Source organism: Bombina bombina, chromosome 6 (assembly GCF_027579735.1).
Source record: "Bombina bombina isolate aBomBom1 chromosome 6, aBomBom1.pri, whole genome shotgun sequence".
In the NCBI taxonomy this organism is placed as follows: domain Eukaryota; kingdom Metazoa; phylum Chordata; class Amphibia; order Anura; family Bombinatoridae; genus Bombina; species Bombina bombina.
In genome coordinates, this window is record NC_069504.1 from 426,956,770 (window position 1) to 426,978,172 (window position 21,403).

Consider the following 21,403-nt stretch of genomic DNA (forward strand, 5'->3'; position numbering starts at 1 on the left):
CGCTGGTCACTGCGACACCTATGGTAGGCCAAAGACTATTTCCTCACTACCCCATACTCCAGCCTCCCCTCTGTCTCTCAGTAGTAGATCTCTAAAGGGGGGAATTTAGGCTTCAACTCAGTCTGAGAACCCCTTTCTAATGTAATCTGAAGAGCATCTCAAATCTTCAGCTAGTGCAGAGAGGAAAACCACGGTGTGCGGCAGCGCTAGTCCTAGACCGGAACCACAAGGAAGCGTGAATGCGTCCAACATCCAATAGCGTGCAAGCAATATCGGAGTGCCGTAACCAAGGGGAGATCAACCCCAAAAGGTAAGTACTGTTTAGAAATGAGGCAGGCACTACTCGGGGAGTAAAATATAATGAAGAAGTTTATTCCAAAAAGCCACCATAACAAAAAATACAGGAGGCTGAAAAAAGTTCCAGCATGGTACAGACCAACAAACGGACAGAGGGACAAGAGGCCTGACGCGTTTCGCGCCCCCTAGTGGCGCTTAATCATAGGCATAATTGATGAAGGCCTGATCATCCTTATATACACATACAAGTTAACCCTTTCCCCACCAACAGTAAATGTAAATATAAAACATAAAGATATACTTATACATTTTAGGCAACTGTACTCTGGACAATAGAAAACTATGAGGGAATAGACAAATAATAACTACTAGTATATGTCTATTCTAAGCAAAGAATTTTATATGTCATTGGATTTCACTATGCATATATTAATAACCTTTATTAATTTCTTAAATAGCTTACATATCCCTCTATGTGCTCTAGTAGTTATTAGTTGTCTATTCCCTCATAGGGTTCTATTGTCCAGAGTACAATTGCCTAAAATGTATAAGTATATCTTATGTTTTATATTTACTGTTGGTGGGGAAAGGGTTAACTTGTATGTGTATATAAGGATGATCAGGCCTCCATCAATTATGCCTATGATTAAGCGAAACTAGGGGGCGCGAAACGCATCAGGCCTCTTGTCCCTCTGTCCGTTTGTTGGTCTGTACCATGCTGGAACTTTTTTCAGCCTCCTGTATTTTTTGTTATGGTGGCTTTTTGGAATAAACTTCTTCATTATATTTTACTCCCCGAGTAGTGCCTGCCTCATTTCTTCACATCTCAAATCTTCACCCACAACCTGGGAGGCAAAATTTAAACCTGACATACCAGTGAGGTGGGAGGGATGAAGTGCTCAAAAGTTTTGGGAAACTTTGCTTCCTCCTAGTGGCTAGGAAGTAAATCCCATGTGTAATAGATTGTAGACTCTCACTACATCATATCATATATCACTCCCAAAATCATATTGGAAAGCTGAATATTTTTAGGGACGATAAAACGCACACTAAAGAGATTTTCTCAAAGCAAAATAATAGAAGAGCATAGGCATCCGCAATGCAAGCCCAGCTAAACCAGAATAAAACAAAGACTGGCAAAGTGTGGTCTTTATGGAAGAGTAACAATCTAAATAAACCACTTCTTCGTAAAAAAGCCTAAAAATGGCATGGGCTAAAAAATACAAAAAAAGGTTAGTCTGGAAACATATACTGTTTACTGTGAAATCAAAATTATTTACTTTTTAGTTTCATTTACACCGGTCATGTTAGGAGATGGCAGCATAAGCGTTCAACACAACCATGTGTGAAACCTATAACTTAATACAATGTGGAAATATTCAGGTGTTGTGAAGCTTTGCCTATTTTGAGGCTGAAGACTTGCAAACGAGTGACCACAATTTGACTAAAGAGAAGTATTATCCTATTCTGCAGAATCATGCCATCCCTTTTGGCTTGAAGTTATGTGGAAGATAATCAGCCATACAAGATCCTAAGGAAACCTTAAAGCTGTACCAGTTGTATCTCAAGTCCAAAGAAGAGAAAGGAGTGGGAACTTTGGGAAAGTCTAAACAAATGATTACATATCAAATCACTCTGTGATTGTCTAAAGGATTGCTGAAATAAAAAAACTTCCCAATTTACTTTATCAAATTTGTTTCATTCTCACGGTTTCCTTTTGTTGAAGGAACCGCAATGCACTATTGAGAGTAGCTGAACACAACAGGTTAAGCGAATGACAAGAGGCATATATGCGCGGCCACAAATCAGCAGCTAGCTAACTTAGATATGCCTTTTCAAGAAAGGATAACAAAACATTAAGCAAATTAAAATTGCAAGCTCTGAATAATGAAAGCTAAATTGTCATACTAAATGGAGAATTTATGCTTTTCAGTATATACTAAAAAAAAAAAAATTCCTAAAAATATATTGTTACAGAAATACTGTACATGAAGACAGAGTCTGGATTAGTTATTTCAGTATAAAATTCTGTTTGGGGCACAGCAGTGTATGTGGTTAAATCAGCTACATAAACTGAAGTTTTTGAAAAATATTTGAGTAGTTTTTACAGTTATTCAATGAATTTTCCAATTTCCACAACAGTAATATTTAAACTTCAGGGCACCTTTAATAAACACACATGGAAGCAATCGCCATAAAAGACATGTTCAACCAAATGTGCACTGTGACATGTGCATTGCTACTCTTACCTTAATTCCAGCTGAGCCAGTTGGTAACTCCGTAATTTCATAGGCAAGGTTGGGCTTTTCAGCCTGCACAAAAGGATCGGTGTATGCCCGGCCATGAAACCTCTTGAAACCTTGTAATGTGTTTTTTGCATTTGATATGACCTAGCAAAAAGAATAAATACAGAGCACATTATGTAATCATTTAGGAAATATTTTCTTGCAGCAATCAAATTCATACTTCCTGTGGAGAGGAAATGAGATGTCTGATGTTGCTAGTTAAATTATGGATTAGAGTTTTTTTTAGAGTGTGAAAATAAGTACTTACTTGACTTTTTGCAGCTGCACCAATAGAGCGGTTTTTCGGGCCAAATGAAATGCATGACCTTAAAGTGAAAAGCAAAAACCCAAATTAAAGCACAGTCACTCCCAATGTCTGACGCATATAATTATGTTTTATGTTATTTGAAGGAGCATTTGAATGATCTCCATTACCTTCTTTCCAACATAAACTGCTGCATGTAGCTTTAACTTAACAGTAGAAATAAAACATCAAATTATAGCACCATGGGTAAATTAGGATTAGATAATTAGCACATAATAAAAAGGAGCGCTATGCAATAAATTAATTACATTTGAGGCGTCAAGCATAAATTGTCAAAATTACAATATCAAATTATTAAATGCAAATTGTTTTTTATGACATAAGCTACACTCAGATTTGCAATTCTATAAAAATAAAAAAATAAAAAGTAAAAAACCCCAGCACAAATGGAAATTGCAACACAATTTCTTAGTCTCATTTCCAGTGGTGCATGGAGGCCACCTCAATTAAAATCTAACTAAGAGAGGTCCACTCAGCTTTTCATCCTTCTGATGTTGATAAAATGAGCAGCGCCTCGAGACCCTTACGGGTGACTTGCCGCGCTTTACAAGTACCCAATACATACATTCTCCAACACAAATATAAACTGTGTGAAAGCTCAAGATAAACGCTCAGGCGTGCGCACACACACACAAAACAGTTGGCTAATGGAAGGTGCAGCACTATGATAATGTATTTCAAATGTAGGTGCTAGCTATATTACAGGGAAAATTGCTCAAGGCGTTTTGTTAGAGTGAATATTAGAAATGGATATGTATGTTTTAATAAACCACTAATACACTTAACAGTGTTCTCTTCAGGAACTATTTAAAGAGCACACCACCCTGATTTTACTGACCACTTGTCTAAAATGTAAGCCAATATAAAGCTAAAATTAGCTCATTGTTTTCCCAGGTTTGTTGCACAAATGTTTGTTAAATTATGCAATAAAAGGTGTGGCGTCCATCTTTGAACACAATATTGTGGGCTAGGTTCTGCAGATCTAGTTTCGGAAGGAGATACCACTCAGTTTGAACACACTCTTGATTGTGAAGACAGCCTCAGAGCTCATTTGTATGTTTGCCGTATCACAGCACCGGATGAGTGTTGCTCATTTACCTTCCATCTTTGAGTTAATCTAAAAGCTCAACAGTTCTAAATAATTTCTGCAATGGTGACAACAGTGGATTTGATCCTGACAGACATGCAAGCAAGCCTTGAGGATCACTTTCGGGTCTTCAGGTGGGAGATAGAGGCCCTGCTTGTTCCGGTTTTTCCTATTGTTGAGTCGGATGCTGTTGTAAATTCCCAGAAAAGGGATGTGGCGGCTCCCAAAACTGTTCCACAGGACTTTGACCCCACAACACCCTATGCTCATCTCCGGGTCTTCAGCTGATATGCAGCAGATGGCAAGTTCAGTAGTAGCTGAAGTGTGGGGTTTGGAAGACTCGAAAATAACAAGAGCTCTAAATTTGGCACACATGGAGTCGCAACAGGGTAATTGATGAATGTGGCCTTTGGTCTCAGAGGATTCTTCCATGGGACTGCACAAGATACAGTAAACCTGTTCCTCTTGGCTTTTGCTTGGTTAAGTAAATCTTTAGTTCACTCCTGCATGCTCTCTGAAAACTGAAGTTGGATGACAGACACAGTGAGTGTGATGTGGGTTTAGCCTATCTTGACACTTACTAATGTGATTTCTACTCCTGGCCCCAGAGACATATCTGGAAACCTTATTTTGAGAATATTTACCACTGATAAATTAACCAGAGAGCTTGCATTTAATTATGCCCCCTTGATATAAACTCTTTCTGAATGCTCCAGATTGCGTTGGATAGGGTTTACTCTATTTGGCAACCATGGGGAGAATATTATTCACAAACCTAAATATTTTCTGATTACCTGAAAGCTATCATATTGTGTGAGGGCTGACTTCAGTGGCAGTTTGAGTTGTCTCAATATATAGTGTATTTACTCTATAGTTGCTTTTATTGCTATTTCCTTATACTTCATTAGGTTATCAATGATGGCCAGTGAGCCTGATGTACTGCCATGCTGGGTGTATAGTCTGATGATCATGACTTATTTAGTACAAGCAATATAGTTTGATTATTCTATGCTCCCCAAAATTTGGGCATTCTTAGTGTGAAGACAGAACGCCAATTCTTTTATTACCACAAAGCTCACTCAAACCACACATAATTTCAATGTGGTTCTGGAGGGTTTTGCCAACTACTATTGTATGTTAATTGTGTAGTCAATCTTTTTACTGTCAAGCAGCCATCTAGTTTGTTTAATGAAGTCTTCTACATCAATTGATAGATGTGGCACATTATATATTAAATTTCGTATAGTCCAGTGTGGCTTTGATAACCGAGTAGTACCAACTTCCAAACAGGACATTCAAATCTAAAAATGGCTCCATGTTTGAAAAAAAAAAAACCAAAATGCTAGTATCTGCAACAAAGCTAGGGTATGGTATTTCCATAAAGAGGTAGCTAGTAACATGCAAAGCATGTTCAAAGCTATGAGGTTAAGCATATAGCATACATAGGTATACAGTATCTCACAAAAGTGAGTACACCCCTCACATTTTTTAATATTTTATTATCTTTTCATGTGACAACACTGAAGAAATGACACTTTGTTACAATGCAAAGTAGTGAGTGTACAGCCTGTATAAGTGTAAATTTGCTTTCCCTTCAAAATAACACACAGCCATTAATGTCTAAACCGTTGGCAACAAAAGTGAGTACAACCTTAAGTGGAAATGTCCAAATTTGGCCCAATTAGCCATTTTCCCTCTCCGCTGTCATGTGACTCGTTAGTGTTACAAGATCTCAGGTGTGAATGGGGAGCAGGTTTGTTAAATTTGGTGTTACCATTCTCACACACTCTCATTCTGGTCACTGGAAGTTCAACATGGCACCTCATTGCAAAGAACTCTGAGGATCTGAAAAATGAATTGTTGCTCTACATAAAGATGGCTAAGATCCTGAAACTGAGCTGCAGCACGGTGGGCAAGACCATACAGTGGTTTCACAGGACAGGTGGCCATGGTCGACCAAAGAAGTTGAGTGCACGTGCTCAGCATCATTTCCAGAGGTTGTTTTTGGGAAATAGACTTACGAGTGCTGCCAGCATTTCTGCAGAAGTTGAAGGGGTGGGGGGTCAGCCTATCAGTGCTCAGAACATACGCCGCACACTGCATCAAATTGGTCTGCATGTCTGTAGTCCCAGAAGGAAGCCTCTTCTAAAGATGATGCACAAGAAAGCCTGCAAACAGTTTGGTGAAGACAAGCAGACTAAGGACATGGATTACTGGAATCATGTCCTTTGGTCCGATGAGACCAAGATAAACTTATATGGTTCAGATGGTGTCAAGCGTGTGGGGCGGTAACCAAGTGAGGAGTACAAAGTGTGTTGCCTACAGTCAAGCATGGTGGTGGGAGTGTCATGGTCTGGGCCTGCATGAGTGCTGCTGGCACTGGGGAGCTACAGTTCATTGAGGGAACCATGAATGCCAACATGTACTGTGACATACTGAAGCAGAGCATAATCCCTCCCTTTGGAGACTGGCCCGCAGGGCAGTAATCAACATGATAACGACCCCAAACACACCTCCAAGACAACCAATGTCTTGATAAAGAAGCTGAGGATAAAGGTGATGGACTGGCCAAGCATTTCTCCAGACCTAAACCCTATTGAGCATCTGTGGGACATCCTCAAACGGAAGGTGGGGGAGCGCAAGGTCTCTAACATCCACCAGCTCTGTGATGTCGTCATGGAGGAGTGGAAGAGGACTCCAGTGGCAACCTGTGAAGCTCTGGTGAACTCCATGCCCAGGAGGGTTTACTTTACATTAGAGCAAAGTAATTTTTTTTAGTGTTGTCACATGAAAAAATATATAATAAAATATTAACAAAAATGCGAGGGGTGTACTCACTTTTGGGAGATACTGTATATAGAAGGCAGCTTAAAGTGATATATAAAAAAAAAAAATTTAAAAATAATCATAGTGTGATAACACAGATCATTTTAAAAAATTACTGCATGCACAGAACCAGATTCTTAAGGGGACATAACCCAGCCCAACATTTTTCTTTCATGATTCGGATAGAGAATACAATTTTAAACAACTTTCTAATTTACTTCTATTATCTAATTTGCTTAATTCTATTGATATAATTTGCTGAAAAGCATATCTAGGTAGGCTCAGTAGCTGCTGATTGGTAGCTACACATAGATGCCTTGTGTGATTGGCTGACTCATGTGCATTGCTATGTATTCAAAGGATATCTAAAGAAGGAAGCAAATTTGATAATAGAAATAAATTAGGATGTTTAAAATTGTATTCTCTATCTGAATCATGAAAGAAAAAAAATTGGGTTTAATGTCCATGTAGAGGGACATTGTACACTAGATTTTTCTTTGCATAAATGGTTTGTAGATGATTCATTTATATAGCTCATCTGGGAGTGTTTTTGTAACAATGTTAAGTTTTGCTTATTTTTAATAACATTGTGCTGATTTTCAGACTCCTAACCACACCCCAGTGTCAGATGTATACATGTGTGTACAGAGTCCTGTTTATGTTATCTGTCCATTCATATGCAGGGAAAGGGGGGAGGGGGAAGTGTCTGCTCTTTTTGTTTACCCAGCCCCTTTCACTGGGTGTCCCAGCCAAACCTCATTAACAGTGCTAAACTGGGAGCTTCTAAGTATTTAAAAGGTTTTATTCTGGATTTTTAGACAAATATCTGTGCATATTCTTCTTTATAGTAGTCTATTACAAGCTCCACCTCAGAGCTGCATAGCAGGACAGGACCAGTGGTGTATAACTGGCCCAGAGCCAATTCCTGGGGATAAACACAGTTATGTACAAGCAATAGTGTAAGAATAACATTTTCTAACACATTACAGCATTTTATTATTGCTCTTTAAATATGTAAAATATGTTCACGCTTACATATACTATGAAAACTTGGGCCTGGCTCTCAGATTTTGATCATATTTGTCAAGCACTGCATTATAAGTTGGCATTTCTGTAAATATCTAATTTGCAATAAAACTCTTATTAAAAGCACATGTAGAAAAAGTAGGCAGTAGACCCCAACGGAAAAAAAATAAGTTTTAAACTGAACACATCCATGCATGTGTATCATAGTGCCAACTGCCAAATACTGTTACTGATAACACTTAAGCATATGCACATTTATGCTGACTCCTGAGCAAATTGAAGGCAGCTTTGCTACTTGTACTTTTTGATGCCTTACATAGAGATTGTATTCCGTTGCTATATAATCACACACAAACACATGTGTGCAATTTGGAGCTCTGATTTAAAGTTGTTTTGCATTCTTGACATGCTGTAAGAACATTTTGAAACAAACCAGTACATTGAAGTTAGCAAGGAATCTTAAAATCTTGAAGGGACAGTGTACTGTTAATATTTTTTCTTTTATAACGTGTTCCCTATGATCCATTTTGCCTACTGGAGTAAATTAAAGTGTTTACTAATAGCACTTTCACCTTAAAGGGACAGTGTACACCAACCTTCATTTAATTAACTGCATGTAATAGACACTACTATATAAACTCCTGTATAAAACCTTTAAAACTTACTTAGAAGCTCCCAGTTTAGCACTGTTGATGAGGTTAGTCTGGGAAACCCAGTGAAAGGGGCAGGGAAAACAAGAAGAGCAGACACTCCCCCTTCCCCCTATATGAAAAGAGATTAGACAAACAGGAGTGAGCAGGAGTCTGTAAACGCGTGTATACATTTGAAGTCTGAAAATCATCACAATGTTATTAAAAAATAAGCAAAACTATACATTGTTACAAAAACATTACCAAAAGGGCTATATAAATTTATCATGTACAAGACATTTATGCAAAGAAAAATCTAGTGTACGATGTCTGTTCAATTTTCTCATTTGACAGCTGATTTTGCCTATTGTATCCTCACATTCTGGCTACAAAAATAACATGTAAATAAGGTTTCAATAAAACTCCTAGTGGGGGTCTGTGACAGAAAGGTACTAAAAATATAATTTGTCATTGTTCCCTTTGAGTAAACGGTAATAAAAAGATGAGGACTGTTCAAATAATTACACAGATAACATGAGATCTCTCCCTACAAGATCAGCCCACTGTATTGGGCTGTGGTTCCAGTTAGAAAAATGTTATTTCATATACAAAAAAATAAAATATATTATTCTTTATTTATAAAGCGCCAACAGATTCCGCAGCGCTGTTCATAGGTAACAAAGATAAAAGGTCAGTACAATATGAGACACCAGACAAAATTTAACAAACAAATACAGGGGGAATTGGGAGCTCTGTTCCCGTAGGAACTTACAATCTAAATACAGGAGTAATTTCCCATACTTTATAAATAGTGCAGCTGGCAAGTAACACATTAAAAGGGATATTAAACCCAAATTTGTTTTTCTGATTCAGACAGAACAGACCATTAAAAAAAAAAAAAGTTTCTAGTCTATGTCTATTATCAAATTTGCTTGGTTCCCATGATATTCTGTGTTGAAGAGATACCTAGGTAGGCATCTGGAGCACTACATGACAGGAAAGAGTGCTGCCACACAGTGCTCTTGCAAATGGATAACATTCTTGTAAAACTGTTTCCATATAGTGCTCCAGAAGTGGGTCGGCTCCTAAGCATACATCCCTGCCAAGGTAACAAAGACAAATTGATAATAGAAGTAAAATTAGAAAGTTGGTTAAAATGGCATGCTTTTTCTGAATCATGAAAGAAAAAAAAAATGTTGGTTTGATATCCCTTAACAACCAAGGACGTACGGGGTACATCCTACAAAAACTGTCAGTTAAAGGTTTCAAGTGGTGGAAGCGATCGTGATCAATTCCAGACGCTTTTAAAAAGGTATGGCAGTGATGCCTCAATATTGAGGCATCACTGCAATACCTTTTTTACCCACTGATGCAGAGAGCCACTCTGTGGCCCACTCTGCATCGGCCAGCGATGGTGCCGATCATTGGTAGGTGGGAGTCATAGCAGAAAGGCTGGTGGGCGGCCCATCAATGGATCACTTCCTGATCCGGTGTGCTCAAGTGGTTGGGAGCGCTAGTACTAATACATTTAAGGTGATGGGATGGAGGGAGAGGGAAAGGGGGTAATTACATTATAAAGAAAGGGATCTGGGAGAAGGGGTAGGCTATTGAGGGGGGCAGCTACACTACTGAAAATTGGCTTTTATGCAACAAAAAAACCAAAAAAAAAACAACGGGGGGAGGGGGGGCGGAGCCAGCGCTCAACTGAGATGGCTGCACCAGAGTGAGCTCCGTATCTCAAAATGCTCCAGCAGCTATTTTAAGCCCGGAATATACAAACAGAATCTCGGGAAGGGAGAGATTTAATCTCGACCATTTTAAAAGGTGAGAGCTTCATGACGCAGCAGCAGCGCTATAAGAGACCAGCCTAATCAACAAATGCCACTGCCAGGCGTCTCTCTGATTAAAATAAATGTGAGACTATGAGGCAAACATAAAAATAAGGGAGATAAAAACTAGGTAGTGTGACAAAGTTTTTCTATACTGCCTAATGCGGTTTTATGAAATATACTGAGGCCCACTCTCTGAATTTATAATGCGCCACAACTTGTAAATAAAATATGATGTTGTTAAGGCCTGTAAGCCGACTACCTCATTTCAATACTCAGCAGTTCAGCGCATGAGTCAAGCCTCAGGGGACAATGTACACTACACATTAACTATGGAACTCTGTTAAATGAGGTGGATGCCTGGGTCAGTGGCATAATATTCACCCTGTCACACTCTTACAACTGTATATGTACTGGGATCTGGAATCTTTTCACTTAAGTAAGGCATGGGCCTGCATCATATTATGACACCAGCTATCAGTCCACTTGTCTCTAACTTCTTGGGGCAAAAGAACTTTAATATATTAATTTACCTGAGAGGGAAATAGTGCCTTATATTTCATGTTGTCACTTTACTGAGGAAAGGTGAGATTATAAGATCCCTGGAGATTAATAATCTGTGGAGGTTTAAAAAATACTAGAGAAAGTAACACTGTCCCTTACCAAAGAAAGGATTAAATTGGATTAAATTGGAATGTCGCCTAAAAAGGGCTCTAGAGGGGATAAGCCTAGAAAGAAAAAGGCAAATGGAATACCCTCAGTTAATAAGTTTTTTTAAGAGCCTTGAGCCTTCACAGACCCCAAGATAAGGAGCCTAGAACGAGGAGTGAATCTACATCTTCCGAGTCTGACTCTGAGAACACTGGGCAATCAATTACAGTACCAAAGGCCCTATTCGAATCACTACCCTCCAAAAAGGATTTCACATCCTTAGTGCAACCGGTGAAGCAATGCATAAGAGAAGAAATAGCTGCTATAAAAAAAGACCTTACAGAGATAGGCCAAAGAGCGGAAAAGTTGGACGAGGACTCAGCCCAGCGACATACGGCTCTGATAAAATGTCACAAGATGATCTAACTATTCAACAACTAGAAAACAAAGTTGATGACTTAGAAAATAAGAGCTGGCGTCATAATATAAGGATAAGGGGTATACCAGAAGAAATACCTCCACAGGACTTGGAGACTTACCTCCAGAGTTTATTTGCTTATTTAACAGAAGGAGATGACTCCACTTTTGCTCTTGACAGAACCCATAGAGCTTTGAGATTCAAACCCTTAGAGGGTAAACCTCCTAGGGATGTGATTGTAAAAGTCACCAGTTATCCCATTAAAGAAATGTTAATGAAAAAGGCAAGACAAAAGCATCCGATAAAATTCAAAGGTTCGAGTTTTCAGCTGTTTGAGGATCTATCATCCAGGACTCTGCAAAAAAGAAGAGATTTAAGACCTCTTACAGCCAAGCTTCGACAACAGAATATCCCCTATAGATGGGGGACACCCATTTAGCCTGTAAATTCAATGGAAGGGCAGAAGGATTTTTTGCCAATCACCGGGAGACATTTCCTCAACCTGTAGGAAACTGAGACTGGATCTTCCTGAGATGACTGGGAATTTAAAGGCGACTTCAGAAAACCACAACAGTAACGAGACCCCACTTCCTCAAAGACCGGAGTGGCAGAAGGTGCCTTATCGGAGAAGTGACAAGTCTGCTTCCAAACAAAATGTTGCTGGGGATACAAGACATGAAACCACTTGAAGCATATATATGTAAGTATACATTTATGTTATTCCTTGTTGTCTATAAGAGCCATTATTCCATTGTGTCTCACTTTAAGACTTAACATTTATGAGTAAGATTGCATACAGAAGCCATTTAGATCAAAATAGGTCCCTCTGATGTTACACCATTTCAGTCTTTATAGTTTAAAGGGACAGTCAAGTCCAAAAAAAACTCATGATTTAAATAGGGCATGCAATTTTAAACAACTTCCCAATTTACTTTTTTCACCAATTTTGCTTTGTTCTCTTGGTATTCTAAGTTGAAAGCTAAACCTAGGAGGTTCATATGCCAATTTCTTAGACCTTGAAGACTGCCTCTAATCTGAATACATTTTGACCACTAGAGGGCATTAGTTCACATGTTTCATATAGATAACATTGAGCTCATGCACGTAAAGTGACCTAGGAGTGAGCACTGACTGGCTAAACTGCATGTCTGTCAAAAGAACTGAAATAAGGGGGCAGTCAGCAGTGGCTTAGATACAAGATAATTACAGAGGTAAAACGTGTATTATAACTGTTGGATATGCAAAACTGGGGAATGGGTAATAAAGGGATTATCTTTCTTTTAAAAGAACAAAAATTCTGGTGTTGACTGTCCCTTTAAGAAATGTTGATGAGCTACTATGTGAATTTTAAACTGTGTTATTAATAGACTTTACAATATAGTTTAAAAAAGAATGAACATTTCACATTTTTCCAACATATTTAGAAACTTTGTGAAAGAGCATCTATGAATAGATGTCTACCAAGCAAATGTTTGAATGTTAAGACATGTTCTACTTAATATCTTTATTTTTATTATTTTGGCCTGGCCCTAATGGCCAATTCCCCCCCGCCCCTTGTTTATAGCAAAGCTTTGGTTCAAGGGGCTTTATGTCTTCAAACCTATGTTATTTTGATATTAAACATGTTTGTATTTTTTTTAAATTGTTGTCAAGCCCAGGGATCACATATGCTAACTACACAGCCAGATTGTCTCTGCTAACCGAGAATGGCGAGTCGAATACAGTTTTCCCGATGACGACACAAGGTAAAGCACAACATCTGCACATAATCACCCAAAATGTTAAGGGGTTTAATATCCCCAATAAAAGAGCGATAGCCCTCCAAGACTTATATAAAAGGGGTGGTAAGATTCTCCTATTACAGGAAACTCATTTTAAGTTGAATAGCATTCCAACGTATTTCACTACATTTTCACAGTGTTAATCATCATAAAAAGATCAACGGAGTGAGTATTCTCATTCATAGATCTGTCCCATTCAAGGTTCTGCAAGTGGACAAAGACAAGGAAGGCAGGTTTCTATGCATAGTAGGTTTGCTGTGTGGCAAACCGATAACATTGGTGAATCTATATGCCCCAAACCAACACATAGATATATTTTTCAAACAAATTACCCGGAAGATTTTAGATATTTCTAAAGGTCCTTAGATTGCTGGGGGAGATCTAATTGTCCCATTGGTTCCTTCAGTGGACAGCTCAAGCTCCACCAATTGTATCCCATACAAGGTTTCTAAATCCATATGGCAATCTATCAGATCACTCACTTTACACGACACCTGGCGCTATTTACATCCAAGAAAGACTACACGTTCTTCTCACACCCACACAAAAGTTATTATCGTTTGGACTACATCTTAACAGACCATATAGCTCTTTCATACGTCAAGCACTGCGATATAAAAAATAACACATGGTCTGACCATTCCTTAGTAGAATGTTTTTTTACAATGGTCCTCTATGCCAATACGCCCCTTTAACTGGAGGTTAGAAGATTCTTTACTTTTAGACCCACAGTTAGTGGAAAACTACACTAAACAAATAGATACTTATTTCTCCATAAACAACACCCCAGAAACTAAACTAGATATGGATAACAATATGGGAAGATACTAGATATAGATAACAATATGGGAAGCGCAGAAGGCGTATATGAAAGGGGAATTCATCAAGACTAAAGCAACCAAAGGGCCAACAGAAGGGAATATTTGTCTCTGGCAGGGGAAGTATCAGAACTGGACTATCTAGCAAAGATTAATCCAAGAGATAATAATATACTACAATCTTTAAATAAGAAAAGGGATCTACTAAATGACTATCTACATATTGAATCCCAAAGAAAGCTCATGTTCCTACAAGAGGTTTTATGGGGAGAGTAATAAAACGGGTAAATACCTAGCCAGAGTCCTTAAAAAAACAACAACTTAAGTCCTATATACATTCGATCTCGACAAAATCTGGCTCTCAAGTGGAGGACACGGTAGCTATTGCTAAAATTTTCCAAGAATACTACCATAAACTGTATAACATTCATACAGATAGACCCTCATGTGTACATAAAGAGGAGTGTAAAAAATATTAAAAATGATATAGATCTTCCAAAATTACCGGCAGAAACAGCACAGTTATTAGATTCACCCATAAGTATAGAGGAAATACAGAAAGCAATTTCAGATTTGAAACCAAATAAAGTGCCAGGACAAGATGGCTTCACTGCCTGTTATTATAAAACATTTCAATCCAAATTATGTCCCCAATTAGCCATGTTATTTAACTCTATTGCAGAAAGCGGTGGGTTCCCAGATACTATGTTACAAGCACATATAACAGTCATTCCAAAACCCGAGAAATATCCTATGACGCCCGCCAACTTTAGACCTATTTCTCTGCTAAATGCAGATATTAAATTGTATGCAAAATATTGGCATCTAGGATGAATGCTTCACTACCTACACTGCTTGATGAAGATCAAGAAGGATTCGTAAAAGATAGGGAAGCCAGGGATAATGTGGGTAAGGTTGTAACTGTATTGGACCATATTAAAGCCACTAAAATTCCAGCTGTCTTCCTCTCAACAAATGCGGAGAAGGCATTCGACAGACTAGATTGGACTTTTTCTACACTCTATATTAATCAAATTTGGCTTCCCTTCTAAATTTATTTCTCAAATTTTAGCTCTCTATTCTAACCCATCAGCACAAGTTAGAGTCAATAGCTTGCTGTCGGATGCCTTCGAGATTCGCAATGGGACAAGACAGGGTTGCCCGTTGTCCCCCCTGTTTGTACTTTCACTGGAGCCTTTGGCAGCCAAGATTCATAATAAACCTAATATCAGAGGGATAGAGATTCAAAATAAATCCTACAAATTAGCCATGTTCGCAGACAATGTCTTAATGACTTTGTACAATCCGATAGAATCTTTGAAAGAGGCTCAAGAAGAACTTTTAAATTATAAAAGAATATCCATTTTTTTAATTAACCCATCTAAATCAGAGATATACCCAATAAATATCTCAACTGAAACTATGAGCGAATTTAAAACCAACAGCCCATTTAGAATTAATCATACATCATTGAAATACTTAGACATTTATTTAACCTTGGATGAGGAGAAACTACGTAAGCTTAATTACGGGAGGCTTATAACCGAATTTCAATTATTAACCTCTAGGTGGTTACCAAAACAAAAAATATATCGTGGTTGGGTAGAATTGCAGCTGCAAAAATGACATCATTGCCAAAAGCGCTATATATTATACAAGCCTTACTGACTGGAAATATATCCAGAGACATAAGAAAATATTAAACTCCTATATTTGGCAAGGAAAGCCTCCTAAACTATCTCAAAATGTTCTATATGCTCCTTGAGAGAAGGGTGGTTTGGGGGTTCCCAATTAACAATGGTATAAGGACGCTATATCTTTAGGTAGGGTAGTGGACTGGTGCAGACAGAATAAGCATATTAATAAAAGATTAGTTCAACTGGAAGGACAATTGTTAAATGTACCACATATGAGCGGGTTGTGTTGGGCTCCACTAGTCCCTACAACACTAATGAACACTGTCAGACCATACACAATTTTCAGTGAGACTTGGTCTACTTGGATAACTTACAGGAATAAATTCACCAACATATCCACACCACTTTCCCCACTGACAACACTGCTGTACAATAGAGAACTAGAGGGATGCAGACCAGGGAACATGAAGATTCCCAAAGACGTAAACGAACTTGCTGATCTAATTCCAATTTCTAATATCATACAAGAGTGCTAAGCAGACAGACCTTACAAGAACAAGGCCATGACTATTTTCCTACATGGGTTACTTTTCACCAGACTAGACATTACATATTTACACACAAACATAAGAAAGATTTCTTACGCCAACCAACGGCTCTTGAGTCACTGTGCCTGGGCACTAGACCTATAATGAAAGGCATATCTACAGTATATAAGCACCTTATGGACTCACATCTCCCGCCTAGACCTGTCTATGTATGGAAATGGGAGAGAGAGATGAATATAAAAATAACCCCTCAATAATGGAAAAGTTGGTCCTATTATACAGCAAAATCCTCACACTCATCCTCATATATGGAAACTAATATGAAGGTCCTTATGAGATGGTATTTGACTCCTAATAGGTTCAAATATATGTTTAGAAATGTGAGTAATAAGTGCTGGAGAGGGTGTGGCCAGGAAGGCACTATGTTCCATATTTGGTGGGAATGTACTTGCTTAGGTTTATTTTGGAGAGATATATACAGAGAAATCGGCAAGGTTACGGGCTTTACTCTAGATTTCTCTCCAACTTTGGCTATCTTTAATGATCTTTCTAATACCAAAATATAAACTTAATTGATTCCAAGGTTATGGAAATCTCCAATTATACCAACATTAGAAAGCTGGATGAAACAAGTGGATTATACAATTAAAATGGAGAGGTACTTCTATTATACTACAGGGCGGCTAAATGTATACTATGACATTGTTTTTCTTTGGGAGCAGTACAAATTTGCTAAAACGCAACATTAGCTGTCAGAGCTTAGGGCTTCATTGCGTCATATCTTATAGTACAGACCACCCCCTGCACTCTTTCCGCATTAGTACAATATGCAGGCATCATTTAGGGCCAAAAGCTTTGGTTGTTTCCTTCCTTACAATGGTGAAGAGGGATAAGTTGAGCGAGATATGGGCTAATGCATATCCCTGGGCAATATTGAACTATATATCAAAGTGAATTCTAAAATGTTCTGTTTTTGTCTTTGTTTCTGTTGAAAGATGTCTACACTTGTATCTAAGATGATTAGATCGAAATATTTTGTTTGTATTGTGCTAAATGTTAACCTTACCCAAGAGGATAAAGCATACTGGACTATTGAATAATACAAGCTATCCTCTGTCTATAGTATCATAAAGGTTATGTGATGGGTTAGAAACCGCCAATACCACAAAAAGACAATGCAAGTAAAAGCGGCTTTGTAAGATATTTGTACAATGTACGACATTATGTTGATATTTTGTTTGTATGTCTAATTAAAAATAAAATATTTAAAAAAAAAAAAAAAAAACACAAAACACTGTTTTTAGCAAACTGGCTACTAGCAGACAGCTGCAAATACCCAAGATGGTGGCAAAAAGGTAGAGGGGGGGGATCCAACACTTCAGAATAAAATTTATATATATATAAAAAAAAAATTTTTTTAGTACTGGCAGACTTTCTACTAGTACTTAAGATGGTGGTGACAATTGTGAGGTGGAGGAGGGAAGAGAGCTGTTTGAGGGGGGTCAAGGAGGGATCAGGGGTGGGATATGTCAGGTGGGAGGCTGATCTCTAGACTAAAGCTAAAATTAAACAAGAGCAGATACCACAAAGGAGGTGAATATGCTCAGAAAAAAAGGATTTGCTTTTCTGCACTCTGTATATACTTGAATAATGATACATTAAAATGTAACTTAATTAGTTTAAAAATAAAAAAAAACATCAAGAATAGAAAGAGCAGCTTGCTGCTCTCACACACACACACTTTAAAAACACCCCCCAGTGGGGTTCTATTTTGATTACAATGTAAATCAATTGTATTCAAACTAGAACGTTTTTAGTATATTATTAGAGAGGAAAATGCTGCAATAATATTAGACACCCATAAGTAATGCATCTTTAAATTTCTAAAATGAATCGCTCAGCGTTGGCTATCAGTTAAGTTATTTACAAATTTCAACACAGTGACCCCACTTGCAGGGCTAGCAGTACTAGGAGAGTACCGGAAAGTTTAGCCTTCTCTAAAGGTAGGATCAATTACAAATAGTTTGTCATTTTTAAGTTAGTTCATTGTCTTTTAAATTTACAACTGGAGGGCAGTTAAAATACAAGAAAGTCCCCTGACGCGGTTGCGTTTCACATACACTTCCTCTGAATTCAGATAGAGCATTCAATTTTAAACAACTTTCCAATTTACTTCCATTAAAAAAAAAGTGCAGTCTTTTTATATTTAAAAACGTTTTGAGTCACCAGCTCCTACTGAGCATGTGCAAGAATTCACAGACTAAGTGTATATGCATTTGTGATTGGCCAATAGATGTCACATTGGTACAGGGGGAGTGGAAAGACATAACTTAAAATTGTCAGAAAAAAAAAAAAAAAAAAAAAAAAATCTACTCACTTGAAGTTTAGACTAAGTGCTATTGCATTGTCTTGTTAACTTGCATTTGTTGATTATGCAAATCTGTGTTTATTGGTCCTTTAAGGAGAAAGTAATTTCACAGTATACTGTCCCTTTACTGGCTAGTTAGTCTCAGGGGCTACTACTAAATCCTCACCATCTGCAACACATAGAATGTTCCTATTTTCTTTTATGGCTTGCTACTATCCTGTGTGTGGATGCAAATGGCATTTTACTGGTACTGTGTGCATGCTATTTTATTACAGGAGCGGAGACTACTATTTTGCTTTTCTTTACTGCTAAATGCAGCCTTTCAAAGTATTACAGAAAAAAGAAAACATAGAATACAACACAAACATTAAAATAAACACACAAGTCACTAGAAAGCAGAACAAATAAGAAAAGATTTTGGAAAAAGCTGGAGACAAAGAACCAATCAGCTTTATTATAAGACCCATATAGTGACGAATAACCCCCCCCGCCCCCGGAGTCTTCTTGTTCTCAGTCAAAGGGCATGCTCTAATCCATTACCCGATTCCATCATTGAAATCCCACGGTTGCAAGAACAATTCTGATTTAAATTTTCTATATTATCACATTATACTCATTTACCCTTCTAATTTTTTCTACATAGTATTACTTTTTTTTCTCTCTTTTCCAATAAATATTTTCCTTCTTCGTTTCTTTTTTTCCTCTTCAAATTTTCAAACTTATAAACAAAGGTAACTTTGAATTAAGACAAAGGGCACAAACCAAAAAGAGATTCAATTTTATTTTAGTCTATTATTGTAGGATGTCTATTTTCAAAGCTTCATACCCCAGAGTTCTTTATGTTTGAGATGAAAGGAAAATACAAATACACCATGTGTCATACGAAAATCAGGAGAGACCTCTACACATGAATCTTAATATTTTATGGTTTGTTTAAGTTGTACATAATAGAATTTTTCTAAACGTAATAGGAATGAAACGCTTTTTCTCCATATCTGGACCTTAGGTAAACTTAACAGGCGCAGTTAGAGACATGAAACCAAAAATGTCTTTCCAATTAAGTTCTATTTCATGTGCTTTATTCCCTTGGTATCCTTTATTGAAGCTGCAGCAATGCACTACTGGGAGCTAGTTAATGCACTGGGTGAGCCAATAGCATGAAGCATATGTGCATCCACCAATCAGCAGCTCTGAGCATACCTACGTATCTTTTTTTTTTTTTAATATATTTTTTTATTGAGATTATATAAAGTTACAAAAACATAATTCGTCCATTTCCATTGACAGAGAGTGCACATGTATGTGTAGAACAGTTGGTATGTTACAAGATAATCAATACAGTAAGTTTGCAAGCTGAAGAAAAACATGTCAGTAATAATTTCGTTGAGGAAAATAGTAAATAACTAGATATGTAAGTACTTGCTGAAAATCTCTTCCTGCGTGGTAATATATAATCACTTATGGAAATACTCATCATATAGCTGTTGGTCAATGAATGAGAGAATCAATGGACTATTCTTAATGGAATCTCTTTTTTGGTGGAGTAAAAGTTTAGATTGAAATAGTAAATATAAAAGAAAAATTAGGGGGGAGATCAGTGGGCGAGAGCCGCTCGATATTTAAGAGGGAAGGGGGGGCGTGGCCAAGGGATTTAAAAAAAAAAAATTGTTATGGCAAGTATAATTGGGCTAATTAACAGGCATATATCTTTTTAGGGCCTACATAAAACTAGAGACGTATAGGAAAAAAGGCTAGCGCACATCAGAGGGGTATTCCCAAACGAATTTACATTGTAGGCGGTGTATAGAACCATATATTATTGTCTTGAGTATCAGCTATATACCATCTATACATAACAAGATGAGTCATTGCCTGAAAAATGGTAACATTAGATGATGCAAATGGATAAGCAGCCTAAGCATCTATTAATGTGAAAGAAGTTAGAGCATACATTCCCCAGTAAATAAAGTATTCAAGACCTCTGCAAATATACAAACAGGGGACTAAGTACAGTTCATGTTCACTTTTATATTGGACATAAGGTATAGGATGGCTAGATGTTTAACTTAGAATAGGAACCTGGCATACAGTAATATTCGTATTGTAATGATACTCTTATGCAGTAGTTTGTGAGAACACATTTTTCAATCACATCAACAGTTATGTTAGTATTCCTTCCAAAAGTGTCAGGTACAATGATAATAAAGAGATTGTCCTACGTATCCTTTCAACCAAATTATATCTAGGAGCACAAAACAAAAATTTGATAGTAGAAGTAAATTGTATAAAATCAAAGGCTCTATCTGAATTAATAATAATAATAATAATAATAATAATAATGTCATGCCCCTTTACCATAAGGGATAGCAAATACAAACGGAATTTACACGTAATCTTTGGAAACTTATTAAAAATAAAAACTAAAGGTTCCAAAGATATTGCAATTGATAAAACCTGGTATATTTCAGTTTTAGTAGCAGACCAGTAAGCGTGAGCCACAGGACAAAGTCACCAGATGCGTATACAGGTACCTTTATCTAAAGTAAAAAAAGGAACCACGAGGGGAACCAATTGCGGGGTGCGCTAAATGTTACAAACAAGTCTGTGCACAAACTGTGAATGGAATACGTGTAGACAGGCAAAAGTATAGCACAAATGTGAAGCGGCGGCTCCTCTGGTCCTCGGAGTGAAGATTCTGAAAATTAGAAATAAAAAAAGAGGGCGCCACATAGCGTGATATTGTTGGATCTAAGTCGGAGTAAATACAATCAAAAGGCTTACCGAAAGGATATGCACCGTACTCTGACCGGTGCTATCAGGCAGACTAACACTCAGTGGTTAGCACACTGGTGGGTCAATGGTATACTGCGTCTGGACC

At 37.5% G+C, this 21,403-nt stretch overlaps 1 protein-coding gene across 1 annotated transcript in view; it reads right to left on the bottom strand.

Moving 5' to 3' along the window:
* The window catches only part of HSPA4 (heat shock protein family A (Hsp70) member 4), a 164,230-nt gene that overhangs the window by 137,074 nt on the left and 5,753 nt on the right, over window positions 1-21,403 (bottom strand). The window contains exons 2-3 of the mRNA XM_053717170.1: window positions 2,851-2,908; window positions 2,547-2,687 (exon numbers count right to left, since the gene is read on the bottom strand). Coding sequence (XP_053573145.1) covers window positions 2,547-2,687; window positions 2,851-2,908 — 199 coding nt within the window. The remainder of the gene's footprint in view (window positions 1-2,546; window positions 2,688-2,850; window positions 2,909-21,403) is intronic.